The sequence below is a fragment of the Physeter macrocephalus genome, chromosome 9, assembly GCF_002837175.3.
Source record: "Physeter macrocephalus isolate SW-GA chromosome 9, ASM283717v5, whole genome shotgun sequence".
Lineage (NCBI taxonomy): Eukaryota > Metazoa > Chordata > Mammalia > Artiodactyla > Physeteridae > Physeter > Physeter macrocephalus.
Genome location: NC_041222.1, coordinates 98275624 through 98287550, shown reverse-complemented (window position 1 = coordinate 98287550; position 11927 = coordinate 98275624). Strand labels below are relative to the sequence as shown.

The 11927-nt window shown below is 44.4% G+C and overlaps 1 protein-coding gene across 1 annotated transcript in view; it reads left to right on the top strand.

The window, feature by feature from the left end:
* FBXO16 (F-box protein 16) overlaps positions 1 to 4772 on the top strand; it is a 47068-nt gene extending 42296 nt beyond the window's left edge. The window contains exon 8 of the mRNA XM_007108017.2: positions 4617 to 4772. Within this exon, the coding sequence (XP_007108079.2) occupies positions 4617 to 4676 (60 nt within the window). The 3' untranslated portion in view covers positions 4677 to 4772. The remainder of the gene's footprint in view (positions 1 to 4616) is intronic.
* The last annotated feature ends 7155 nt before the right edge of the window (positions 4773 to 11927 follow it).

The window sequence follows — 11927 nt, the reverse complement described above, 5'->3', positions numbered from 1 at the left end:
GGAACCTCCATACTGTTCTCCATAGTGGCTGTATCAATTTACATTCCCACCAACAGTGCAAGAGGGTTCCCTTTTCTCCACACCCTCTCCAGCATTTATTGTTTGTAGATTTTTTGATGATGGTCATTCTGACTGGTGTGAGGTGATACCTCATTGTAGTTTTGATTCGTATTTCTCTAATCACATAATGATTAGTGATGTTGAGCATCATTTCATGTGTTTGTTGGCAGTCTATATATCTTCTTTGGTGAAAAGTCTATTTAGGTCTTCTGCCCATTTTTGGATTGGGTTGTTTGTTTTTCTGATATTGAACTGCATGAGCTGCTTGTATATTTTGGAGATTAATCCTTTGTCCATTGCTTCATTTGCAAATATTTTCTCCTATTCTGAAGGTTGTCTTTTCTCTTGTTTATGGTTTCCTTTGCTGTGCAAAAGCTTTTAAGTTTCATTAGGTCCCATTTGTTTATTTTTGTTTTCATTTCCCTTTCTCTAGGAGGTGGGTCAAAAAGGATCTTGCTGTGATTTATGTCATAGAGTGTTCTGCCTATGTTTTCCTCTAAGAGTTTTATAGTGTCTGGCCTTACATTTAGGTCTTTAATCCATTTTGAGTTTATTTTTGTGTATGGTGTTAGGAAGTGTTCTAATTTCATTCTTTTACATGTAGCTATCCAGTTTTCCCAGCACCACTTATTGAACAGGCTGTCTTTTCTCCATTTTATATTCTTGCCTCCTTTATCAAAGATAAGGTGACCATATGTGAGTGAGTTTATCTCTGGGCTTTCTATCCTGTTCCATTGATCTATATTTCTATTTTTGTGCCAGTAGCATACTGTCTTGATTAGCGTAGTTTTGTAGTATAGTCTGAAGTCAGGGAGCCTGATTCCTCCAGCTCAATTTTTCTTTCTCAAGATTGTTTTGGCTCTTCGGGGTCTTTTGTGTTTCCATATAAATTGTGAAATTTTTCTAGTTCTGTGAAAAATGCCATTGGTCGTTTGATAGGGATTGCATTGAATCTATCGATTGCTTTGGGAGGTATAGTCATTTTCACAATGTTGATTCTTCCAATCCAAGAACATGATATATCTCTCCATCTGTTTGTGTCGTCTTTAATTTCTTTCATCAGTGTCTTATAGTTTTATGCATACAGGTCTTTTGTCTCCTTAGGTAGGTTTATTCCTAGGTATTTTATTCTTTTTGTTGCAATGGTAAATGGGAGTGTTTCCTTAATTTCTCTTTCAGATTTTCAATCATTAGTGTATAGGAATGCAAGAGATTTCTGTGCATTAATTTTGTATCCTGCTACTTTACCAAATCCTTTGATTAGCTCTAGTAGTTTTCTGGTAGCATCTTTAGGATTCTCTATGTATAGTATCATGTCATCTGCAAACAGTGACAGTTTTACTTCCTCTTTCCCGATTTGGATTCCTTTTATTTCTTTTTCTTCTCTGATTGCTGTGGCTAAAACTTCCAAAACTATGTTGAATAATAGTGGTGAGAGTCGGCAACCTTGTCTTGTTCCTGATCTTGGAGGAAATGGTTTCAGTTTTTCACTATTGAGAACAATGTTGGCTGTGGGTTTGATATATATGGCCTTTATCATGTTGAGGTAGGTTCCCTCTATGCCTACTTTCTGGAGAGTTTTTATCATAAATGGGTGTTGAATTTTGTGGAAAGCTTTTTCTGCATCTACTGAGATTATCATATGGTTTTTCTCCTTCATTTCGTTAATATGGTGTATCACATTGATTGATTTGCATATAGTGAAGAGTCCTGCATTCCTGGGATAAACCCCACTTGATCATGGTGTATGATCCTTAATGCTTTGTTAAGCTTTCTCACTTTTTCATCCCTGTCTGGGTCAAAAGAGGAGGAAAAAGGAATATTCTCTAAAGTGATTCCTGGTTCATGTCATGGAAAGAATAATGGTTTAAGAATCAGGGCACCCAGGTTTCTAGCCTCAGCTCTACTGTTAACTAGCAGTCACTCAAGCTATTTGAGTTTTCATTTCCCCGTTTATAAGTTTGAATTACATCTTTAAAGTCCATTCCAGGCTAAAGTCTGGATCTGTGGACCCCCAGAGTTTCCTACCACATTTACTCTCTGCTTTCTCCTTATACCAAAAAAGAAGCCAGTATATTCATGAATTCTGATTGTAAACCAATAAAAACTGGTTTCTGTCTCCCATCTTTCTCTTTGAACTTTAGAAAACTTAATTAAAACAGAAGAATTTACAAAACACAGTTTAGGGCTTCCCTGGTGGCGCAGTAGTTGAGAGTCCGCCTGCCGATGCAGGGGACACGGGTTCGTGCCCTGGTCCGGGAGGATCCCACATGCCGCGGAGCGGCTGGACCCGTGAGCCATGGCCGCTGAGCCTGCGCGTCCAGAGCCTGTGCTCCGCAACGGGAGAGGCAACAGCAGTGAGAGGCCCGCGTACTGCAAAAAAAAAAAAAAAAAAAAAAAAACCACAGTTTATGCAGTGGCTTCCTTGCAGGCAATCTTTAATAGATTCCTTTCAAATTCTGACAAAACCCCCAAGTATTCGTTTTATAACGTCTGTTTGGTTTGGATGTGCAGAGGTAAAAATATCTAAAGGAGAGATTTATTTATTTAGTTCAGTGAAATTCCTGAGAATTCCATTTGGAAGGAAGAATAAGAAAGAGTATGGGCTTTGCAGTCTGAGAGACCTGGGCTTTTTTACTTAACAGTGCAACTTTGGATAAGTTACTTAACCTCTCTGAGCCTCAGTTTCTTCATCTATAAAATGGGAATAATGATACCTCCCTTGCAGAACTGTGGTGAGGACTAAATGCCACCAGGTACCTATTAAGTACTCAATACATGTTCGTGTTCTCCCCCATTAAATACCATCTTATTTTTCACTTTGTTGAACAAGAGCACAGGCTAGGAACTGAAACAGCCTGGGTTCAATGCCTGATCTCAGAGTCTTAGCAGCTCAGTGATTTGGGCCAAATTGTAGCAATCTCGGAGGCTCTGTTTCCTCGTCTGTAGAACAGAGTTAGTAACAACAGTGCTCAGCTCAAAGTAAGCGTTCAGTAACTAGCAGAAGCTGTCAGAGTCTCATCAAACCATCATGGAGACAGCAGGGACCAGTGAGAGTGCTGATGGTAAGCAGCTGCTGAGACACTGATCAGCGGTCAGCCACGTGGCCAGGAGGAGGCTCCAACCTGTGGAATAAGCTTTGTTTCTCGCTTTTACCTTTACTTTCCCCACTTTTCTTTGTCTTCTTTCTCACAGTTTCCTCTGTGTAAAAAATAGTTGCAGCCAGAGCTATAGGAAATGTAAGCCATATATTTTCTTTTCCTGCCTGGCCTCCATAACATCTTCTGCCTGCTCATTACTCCTCATGGGTGTGGGGTTGTTTTTTTATTTTGCTTTTTGCTTTTTTATTTAGCTGCGCCAGGTCTTAGTTGTGGCACACAGGATCTTTACTTACGGCATGCAGGCTCTAGTTCCCTGACCAGGGATCGAACCAGGGTTCTCTGCATTGGGAGCACACAGTCTTAACCACTGGACCACCCGGGAAGTCCCCAGTGTTCGGTTTTTGATTCCACGCTCCCAGATGGAATAGTGTGTGTTAAACTCGGTGCTGTGAATTCTGTCTTGTGCGCCCTTCCGCTGCCTACTAACCACAATATGGGCTTTTGTTAATTTCTGATACCTACAAGACCAAAAGGCCTAATTGCTAAGAATCCTGGGGGCAAAATTAACTCTCAGGAAGAGCCACTGCTTAGAGTCTTTGCATTTCTTCTTTGCCTCTGAAGGAGCATAGTTTACTTGTTCTGTCTTGTAGCCTCTTGTTTGATCATGCTACCCATAATAAATTACCCTGGCATTTCCAACAGGAGTGATTCTACCTGCTTCTCTTGCCCTGGGGCCAAATGGCTGCTTGTTTTTACTGAAGAGTTAAACACAAAGTATTTGACAAAAATGGGCTTCTCTTGAGGATCTACCAGAAAAGTAGAACCGTGTTTATGAGTTATGTGATATTTTTAGTTATATACATATCAGTTATGACGGGTATTTTAATCACTGTTATTACTGGGGTTTAAAATATATATGTGTATATGTAGTATATATGTATGTGCACGTGTAAAACATTTTGTAATACGGTATTTTACCACAAACTACAGTAGAAGCCAATATTCTAAGACATGGATGTTTTGAAATATGAATTCATGATCCCTACCAACCAACAACCATTGGAACGTTTTGGAACACATCCCTGCTTTATGCCACCTACTTGGGAGGCTGAATGGTGCCATCACATAATCTTGGATTTTTTTATTTATTTTATTTATTTTTTAATTTTTTGGCCACTCCGTGCAGCCTGTGGGATCTTAGTTCCCCCACCAGGGATCGAACCCACGCCCCCTGCAGTGGAAGCATGGAGTCGTAACCACTGGCCCACCAGGGAAGTCCCACAAAATCCTGGATTTAAATTTCAAAACCCTGGCTAGAATTTTCTGCCTAGCCTTCCTCCACAGCTGACAGTTTTCACCCCAAGTTAAAGACAAACCAAGAACAAAGACAGGCCTGTGGCTTCTTTAAAGCTGTGTTGATTATTTCTCCCTCACACCTTCCTCTATTTCTCATAGAAGCAGAGTAAGCTAGGAGGAAGAGAGCACCCTCTTTGTCGGTGTCACCTGGAGGGGTGATCAGACCGTCTGCGCAGCCTTCTGGGCTCATAGGCACACAGAGGACAGCAGGGGTCCTCTGCACAGGATCCCCAGATGGAAAAGTCCAGGAAGCAGCTCCATCCTGGGGGTGAAGCATCCACTCAGCTGAAGCCAGGATGAGCAGTCACCCCACTTAGACTCTCCTCCTGGAAGGAAACCCTTCTGGGGGGGGGTCCTCCCCAGACATCTTCATCTCCACCAGTGGCCGTTACTTGTCACTCAGCTCCCAGCCTACGCTTAGGCAATTTACAGGGGTGAGTCGAAGCTGTGTTTATATGACTAAAATGAAAAACTCCTGATTTTATGACTTTCAAACACAATAATCCATATTTACATACAGTATTACCACATCACGCCTGAACTGGGGAGTCATCATAAAGTGTTGAGGGTAGATTTTTTTTTTTTAAGTCCTTATTGAATTTGTTACAATATTGCTTCTGCTTTATGTTTTGGTTTTTTGGCCGCGAGGCATGTAGGATCTTAATTCCCCGACCAAGGATCGAACTTGCGCCCCCTGCAGTGGAAATGCAGAGTCTTAACCACTGGACCGCCAGAGAAGTCCTTCTTTAGCTTTTTTTACCGCATCACAGGCTTGGGAAGAATAAATGAAGTAATATAATGCCCAGCAGCCAGATATTTGCAATTTTTATTGTTGGTGGTGGTGGTGTTTCTAGAAGAGTGATTGGCACCCTGCAGGGCTATCATTGTTGTGATTCTATTTATCTGTTTTCCATATCCACCTACAGTACTCCTTTACGTGATCTTTTCTCTTAAGTGATCCATGGGTTTATCGAATGGTGTTGTTTGTATCAGTGACATTTGGCTCATCTATAAATGGACTATAATACAACCCTTGAAAGATTGAGAAAGTTCTTTTTTTTTTAAGTTCCCTTATGCTTCTTGCTTTTTTAAATTTTATTTATCTATTTGGTTGCGTCGGGTCTTAGTTGTGGCAGGTGGGTTCCTTAGTTGCAGCTTGTGGGCTCATTAGTTGTAGCACGTGGGCTCCGTAGTTGTGACAGGCAGGCTCCTTGGTTGTGGCTCCAGGGCTCCTTAGTTGCAGCTCTCCAGCTCCTTAGTTGCGGCACACAGGCTCTGTAGTTGTGGCATACGAACTCTTAGCTGTGGCATGCATGTGGGATCTAGTTCCCTGACCAGGGATTGAACCCGGGCCCCCTGCGTTGGGAGTGCGAAGTCTTATCCACTGTGCCACCAGGGGAGTCCCCAAGGAGGTTCTTTAAGTACTGTTCATACACACGGGCACACACACACACACACACACACGCATACACATACGCATACTCACATATATATAGTGCCCCCTGCGTTGGGAGTGCGAAGTCTTATCCACTGTGCCACCAGGGGAGTCCCCAAGGAGGTTCTTTAAGTACTGTTCATACACACGGGCACACACACACACACACACACGCATACACATACGCATACTCTCATATATATAGTGAACAAAAAGTGATGGTATACTACCAATTGTATGAAAAAGGAGAGGGGGAGAATATATTTGCATTTTATGTTTATATTTGCTTGCAATGTATAAAATATCTCTGGAAGGATGCACAGGAAAAAAAGATCATCTTGGTTGCCCTTGAGGAAGGGACCTGGAGGGCTGGGAGGTGAGTGGGGGAGATTTTTTTCACTGTCCCTTTTTGTATCTTTCCAATACTGAACTATGTAGAAAAGTAACCTGTTCAAAAATAAACAATTATTTTAAAAAAGAGAGAAAAGGGGGCTTCCCTGGTGGCGCAGTGGTTGAGAGTCCACCTGCCGATGCAGGGGACACGGGTTCGTGCCCCGGTCCGGGAAGATCCCACATACCGCGGAGCGTCTAGGCCCGTGAGCCATGGCCGCTGAGCCTGCGCGTCCGGAGCCTGTGCTCTGCAACAGGGGGAGGCCACAACAGTGAGAGGCCTGCGTACTGCAAAAAAAAAAAAAAAAAGAGAGAGAAAAGGGAAAAAAGTCAGTGGAGCTCTAGGCAAAAGCTCTTAAGAGAAGAATCCCGTGTAGGATAGAAGTATAGTAAAATATGTCTTGCCTGGTCTCCAAGTGCTCAGAAGTGAAAATAAACCGCTTGAAATAGGGGTTCAACTATCCTGCTAAGATAGTCCTTGTTAAGTCTCTGCACTGAAGAAATGGACTTTTCTGGGGGAAGGACTGAGACGGAGTTTCACAGCAAGGCAGCAGCCAAAGATGAGTAGGAAGTAAAAGGTTTGATGAGCCCCAATGTGAAGGAAAACCCTAGTCGTTCCCTCCTGTTGTAGGAAAAAACCTCAGCCCCGTCTATCTCCTAAGTGCTTCTTTTACTTCGCACACAAAACACACATTTCTGGCACTTTTGGTCACCAAGTGTGTGGGCGTTTTCCCCACACCGAGCAGTTCTCTGCAACACCAGCTGGGTGGCCAGCAATTTAACTCAGTTCTGGCACCATCTACCTGGAGACGGCGTCAGAGCCCACAGGATAAGGGCTCAGTCCCACAAGACTGCTCTCCGCCCTCCTGCCCCGCACTTCAGTCACCAGTGTCACCTGTGCTTCTGACCAAGCAGCTATAGATCAGAGGTTCCAACGACCCCCTCCTTGGGTTTGATTAATTCGCTAGAGCGGCTCATAGAACTCAGGGAAACACGTTTGCCAGTTTATTAAAGGATGTGATAAAGGACACAGATGAACTGCCAGATGAAGAGACAGATAGGGCGAGGTCTGGAAGGGTCCCAAGCACAGGAGCCTCTGTCCCTGTGAAGTTGGGGTGTGTCATCCTCCCGGTGTGGATGTGTTACTCAAAAAACTGGATTTGCCTTTTGGTGGGTGTCGAGCCAAGAAACATGGCCAAACCAAAGAATGGGAGAAGGAAGGAATTATTATGTGCAGCAAGGAAGCAGAGGGACTTCCCTGGTGGTCCAGTGGTTAGGACTCCATGCTTTCACTGCCGAGGGCCCAGGTTCAATCCCTGGTCAAGGAACTAAGATCTCACAGGTGGCCGAAAGACAGGAGAACACCAGGGATCTTTCCCAAGCTGTGCCTCCCTGAATAGCAAAATTGGGGGAGTTTGAAACTGAGGATACATGCATATTCATGAAGGATCTTAAGCAGTGGAAAATTCAGTGTAGAATTGGGGCAAAGGTTGACAGAGTGCAAGCTTCCATTGATTGAAGTCACGAGGGTCAGAAAAGGTCAACATCATCATTCCATCCTCCACCTGAGTGGCAGCCTTACTTTCTGCCCCCAGAGATATGTATGTACTCAACATATGTATCAGATTGTTATGTATCTCTTATTTTTTAACATCTTTATTGGAGTATAATTGCTTTACAATGGTGTGTTAGTTTCTGCTTTATAACAAAGTGAATCAGCTATACACATACATATATCCCCATATCCCCTCCCTCTTGCATCTCCCTCCCACCCTCCCTATCCCACCCCCCTCTAGGTGGTCACAAAGCACCGGGCTGATCTCCCTGTGCTATGCGGCTGCTACCCACTAGCTATCTATTTTATATTTGGTAGTGTATATATGTCAGTGCTACTCTCTCACTTCGTCCCAGCTTACCCTTCCTCCTCTTCGTGTCCTCAAGTCCATTCTCTACATCTACGTATATCTCTTGAGGATAATCTAGGACTCTTTTATCACAGAACCATTGTTTTTTGACTGCTTTTTCTTTGTTCCTGCATTCTTTTGTTCCCTTAAGATCACTAATTACTGAGACCTGTTCAAGGGCAAGCATTGTGGCCAGGCTTAGATGGCAAAATGGCTTAGGCCAAAATGGCTTCTCTTGTGTCAAGAAAGCCATGCCTGGTTCTCTTTTCTCCGGGGACCCCCTACCCTTTCTGCTTATAATACCCAATGTTAGTGTAAAAGAAATTTCCAGTTATTTTAACCAGATCATCAGATGCTCTGGACCAAGACCCAAGACCGTCAGATTTGTACCCTTTTATATAACTTCCCCATATTTTGCCCTTAGATCTTGTCTTTTCTCTTGTAATGATGGACATTAAAGTCTTAAAATGAAAAGGGTCTGCAAACTTGTTTTCAGGGACAGCAAGGAAGCCTGTATAGTCAGGCCACTCAAGATGGCTGTTCCCTTGCTCTCCCTACCAGGTAAGTAGGGAGTAAGTCCTACTTGGTAAGTCCTCTGCCCTACCAGGGCCTGCGTCACCTATACCTGACGCATGTGACTGACCTTCCTATGTGCTTGCCTCCACCCCAGCTAGTGATTGTTCTTATCAGAGGGGTGGTGAGGGGTGTGCCCCTCTGCTGGTTTCCCAGGTAACCAATGAGCCCACGTGACGTCATTTCCCCTATAACTGGTCATCTCGGGCCCCCCCCACCCCGCCCTGGGAGCGAAGACTGCCACCAAGTCCTGTCTGCCGCCTGCTGCAAATGGGGGGACCTTGCTTCAGACATGTAGGCTCCCCCATCCATTAAACCATTGATGTCTCTGTTGTTGACTTCGGGCTCTTTCTTCAGTCTTGAACCTGGGCAAGTGCAGGGCCCATAGGCCTGCGGGGTGCAGCCCAACAGGTGGACATAATGAGACCATCTTCCGGAACCCATCTAGGAGGGATGAGAAACCCACAGTCTGGGTAGGTGGTGACAGTTACCAGGAGGAGAGGAGGGGGGCGGGAGAGTCCCTGGGCCCTGCCGGGGTGGAAGAGGAAAGCTTGAGGGGAGCCTGCCTGGGCCTGTGAATCTCCCTGGGGGACTTAGGAGAAAGGCTTCCTCAAATACAGTGATAAATTATGCTTTGCACTGTAATAGGATTAAATTTGAAACTGTTACAGGTGAGGTGTTACTAGCCCATTCTTGTATCACAGAAAGCTAGGCTTTTTCTCCATTCAACAGGTATTATTTTATTTTCATTGTTCCTAAAATGATACAAAGGAAGGTTTCTGTTTGTTCTCTTACCTTATGCTGATCTTAGAACAACACAAAAATGCTGACTGTATGCTGATCTTGAAACAACACTGAAAACTTCAAACATGGGAAGATGATTTACTCCCATTCCTTCCCCCGTTCCTCTTGGATTCGAACAACGGGCTATGTTTAACCCCGGTTTTGCCTACTCTTTCCCAGAAAAGTCACCAGCAAACATGGATGGATCTACTAAAGGAAGGACTGTAGATTCAATAGGGTGTGGGATTCCAGCTTTGTTCTCAGGGAACTGACAGGTCTCATCAGGAGACAAATAATTATTGGGTTGGCCAAAAAGTTCGTTCAGGTTATCTATGTTACAGAAGAACCCGAGCGAGCTTTTTGGCCCACCCAATACATTCAGAAATGGGTACTAACGCCCGAGAGCATACGTTCAGTGCTAAGTTAGGGGTCTGGATAATAATGGCTTCAGGAATGCAGCTGAGGCAGAAGTCCCTGAGGGTCAATACACTGAAGCTTCTAGGAGAAGGGGGGCCTCCAAGGACAGATTTAGAGAAAGAGTAAAGAGAGCACCTGAGGCAGATGGAGGGTGTGGGCGAGACCAGCCCTTGTGGCCCAGCTCTGTGAGGAAGAGGAACCTGGTTCGCTGGAGACAGCAGTCACGGCGGAAGCAATTTCTGATCCAATGACAGTCTAAAGTAGGATTTTCCCCGGATTAATAGAAACGCTGTGCGTTGCAAACATAGCCGTCAGAGCATTAGAGGGATGGAATGGATGATCTGACTGCTGGGACTTGGCAGCTGAATGTGGAGTCGGGAGGGGGACAGTGTTTGAGGAAGTTCAGCATCTGTACATCTGCCAGCCCTCCTATGTCGCTCTGCACACAGCCGGGGCCAAGATGAGGGTGAGCATACATCCCTCCTGCTCCCTGCAAGCTCAGCTCATATGATTTCTTTCTCTTGCTCTCTCCATTCTTTCCCCTTTCCGCCCACGGCCAGATGTCGAGGAGAAATCCTTTCTCGCTGTGAGTTTTGGTTGGAGTGTCAACCTGTGACATTTGCCTTTTGCGTGCATGCCAGATTAGGAGGGAGGATAAACGATGGGAACTCTACTGATACCCACCTGGTCTAAGAATCACAAGTCTCCAGACCCAGCTCTAATGCCTTTTAGCTCCATGAACTTGAGCTGGCACTTAAACTACCTGCTCTTCGGTTTCCTTTATTTGTAAAATGGAGATGTTAATACCTCCCTACCTACCTCGCAGAATTTTCTTGAGATTCAAATGAAATATAGTTGTAAGAGCACTTTGGAGACTAAGGAACTTATTATTAGTAACTCAAGGTGAAGATGGTGGGACGGGGTGGGGGGGAAGGTGGTGACATTGGGAAACTCAGTACATCCCATCCAGCCCGGTGATTTTATAAAATCGTTTTTTATCATTTAAATAATTTTAACTATATAGCTTTTTTGGATGTTTTAACGACTCTCACTCTAGTGATATCTTTTTCCTCCCTAGATATCCCTAAGTGCAGAACCCAGCACCCCCCTACACATTCTAGCTCATCTTGCTTGGCTTCCACATCGACCAGTGGGGCTCCCAGCCACTGAAGCAGCAACGAAAACTCTCATGCAGCATCTCCAGAGACACTCTGGGCTTCAATCATTACCCCAGGCCTTCCAGCCAAAGTTGATTTAAAAATGTGAAAGGATTTTTCTAGAAATGACAGGCTGCTCTACATGGAGAGTTGGATGTTACTTGGCTCCTTTATTAGAAACAGTTTAGGCACCTTATTGTTAAAGTGAGTCCTACAGTATTTCGGTAAAAGGTATTCATGGCACAGATGTTGACCTATTTACAAACTGAGATAGAAATGTGATGATAGTTACCATGGGGTTGATAAAGGGACATATGATAGCACCGTTGGTGAGACTGGGTGTGTGAGGCAGGGTCCCAGAAGGATACGGCCAGCACATTCCCAAGGCTACTTGAGCAGTTTAATGATGGGAGTGTTTCTTCTAGGGCTGTCGTGACAAACTACCGCTATCTGAGTCCACTCAGGCTGCTATAACAAAAATACCATTGACGAGTGGCTTATAAACAACAGACGTTTATTTTCTTACAGTTCTGGAGGCTGGGAAGTCCAAGATCAAGGTGTGGGCAGGGTTGGTTTCTTCTGAAGCCTCTCTCCTTGGCTTGCAGATGGCCGTCTTCTCCTGGTGTCCTCACGTGGTCTCCCTTCTGCACGTGTCTGTGTCCTAATCTCTTATTAGAAGGACACAAGCCAGATTAGCTTAGGGCCCACCCATATGACTTTGTTTAACCTTAATTACCTCTTTGAAGATACT